At 33.8% G+C, this 2,065-nt stretch overlaps 1 protein-coding gene across 1 annotated transcript; it reads left to right on the forward strand.

Moving 5' to 3' along the window:
- Positions 1-1,237: 1,237 nt before the first annotated feature.
- Smp_178790 (hypothetical protein) lies at positions 1,238-1,834 on the forward strand (the record flags this gene model as incomplete). Its single annotated transcript, XM_018791431.1, has 1 exon — positions 1,238-1,834. The coding sequence occupies one exon, from the start codon at positions 1,238-1,240 to the stop codon at positions 1,832-1,834; it is 597 nt and encodes a 198-aa protein (XP_018645378.1).
- Positions 1,835-2,065: the final 231 nt, after the last annotated feature.

Below are 2,065 nucleotides of genomic sequence, written 5' to 3' on the forward strand. Positions count from 1 at the left end.
AGGCAAATCGGAAAACCAATCACATATAAGGTCGTCCAGATAACTCCAGAACATCCATCTTACCACAAATTATTTCCGCGTTCTGAGTAATGTACAAAGGTATTCCTACCGCACATTTTATATGATATAAGGTAAAAGTCATTCCTTTTTGAATTCCTCACAAAAATTAAAATCACTTTCACATTTCTGATTGCCTCGTCCTCATGCCATTCTTTCTCTTTTGTGAACTAGTTCTCGACCAATATGATTTGGATTATATTTTTAGTAACCATGGCTGAAGCTAAGTAAACTCCATTTTTTTCGGCTTTTCCAGAATTTGGTGTCTATTGAATAAAAATTCATTGAGAATACCACTGTCTGGTACATTTTTTCAACTACTAATATCATGTCTGTCACAAGTGTTACGACAGCGCAGTTGAATTGATTAATGTTTTATTGAGATTTACGTTATGATCAGTGTGATAATTGCATTCAAGAAGTCGATCCAAAAATCCTAACTCTGTAAATTTGGAAGGACGGAACCAGTGACCAGCTGACAGAATATTTAAAAAATTTACTCTATATAAGGTTTACCAGCAAAATGATGCATAACAAAACAGCCGATAATCTTTCGCTTCTGTTCCTAATGTAAACCAATAATGATGTCTCAATACCACAATCTTAAACAACCTCACAAAAATAGGTTCACTGAATTTTTTCTTTCTTATCATTATCAATAAGAACTAGCCTGAGCGTAAGCCTATTTTATCAAATTTTCTATCATATAGAATTTGATAAAGCTGTTAAAAGTCAATAATCAGAATGTGATTGTCCCTAATTCGAGATAATGCTAATATGTTGGTTGACTGTCGACAGGAAATCCTGAACAAAGGTTCCGCGTTAGTTAATACTAATCGGGAAGGCGTAGTTGTATTCCCGAGGGAATCGATGCTCCCTGTGGGTTTCTTGTCATCCAGCTTCACAGTTTGAGACGTTATCGCTGGGTTTTTTATAATTTATTGATCACTGCACAGTAACGAATGCCATATTTGTTTAGTTTAGTGATGTGAGTTCCAAAACTCAAAACTGTATATGTGCCTTGCTGATGAGGAGGAACTATTACGAATCTTTAGTTCAGGCTTCCCTGTCGACTATCTTTAAACACTTACATCTGTACACTGCGTCGAGTCACTTGGATTAGTGGCCAGATTTCAAGTAAATTTATGGAATTCAATCACCACTTAAGGACTAGACAAACATGTTATCACTCAGTAATCAGTCATTAATGATAACATTAATTGTAGTCTTTTATACGAACCATAATTTGTATTGTCTTAATGATATTACTTATTTATCCCTTCTAATACTAATTTTTCATTGTTTACACTTTGAACAAAACAAAAGACTAACACATCATACCAATATCAGTTTGACAGAAATCAATGAGATGTTGACAACGTTTGAACGGGCACTGAACATAGAGACAATTTTGTCACAAATATGTTTACCATCGTCATCTTCACCATCTCTATCATCATCTATGTTATTATCAAATGTGAATTCCTCCAATCATAATTCTACATCAGATATTTCTTTTAATGCAATCAGTGGAACTAATGATATTTCTACCAGCAATAACAGTAATGAATTGAATGAACATGTTTGTCACTATACTACTAATGATGATGATAATAATTTGTCTTCGAGCAGTAACAGTACCAGTTGTCGTAGTAACAATAATATCGATAACAGTGCAATAAGGACTGCTGTTACTACTGTAAATTTCGATGAATTAGATCCTCAGGATGAAAACTGGACTACTCCAACAGGGTTAGTTCTCTTTTTTCTAGTTTAAATTTTAGTTGTTTCACGTGTCAAGTGCAATAGTTTTGCGAATTGTATACTATACATTGAAGATTTGTTTGTATGTATTGTATCTAGTTGTACGGCGTGTATGTGTGTGTGTATAGTTTGGGTTTCTTTTTCCACTATTGTTCACGTTCTTTACGCATTACAAAAACTATTGCATTAGAGCCTTTTGTTTATCGATTATTCAATTTATTCATGTGCGTATGTATGTAGGTAA

Source organism: Schistosoma mansoni, assembly GCF_000237925.1.
Source record: "Schistosoma mansoni, WGS project CABG00000000 data, chromosome 3 unplaced supercontig 0044, strain Puerto Rico, whole genome shotgun sequence".
Classification (NCBI taxonomy): Eukaryota; Metazoa; Platyhelminthes; class Trematoda; order Strigeidida; family Schistosomatidae; genus Schistosoma; species Schistosoma mansoni.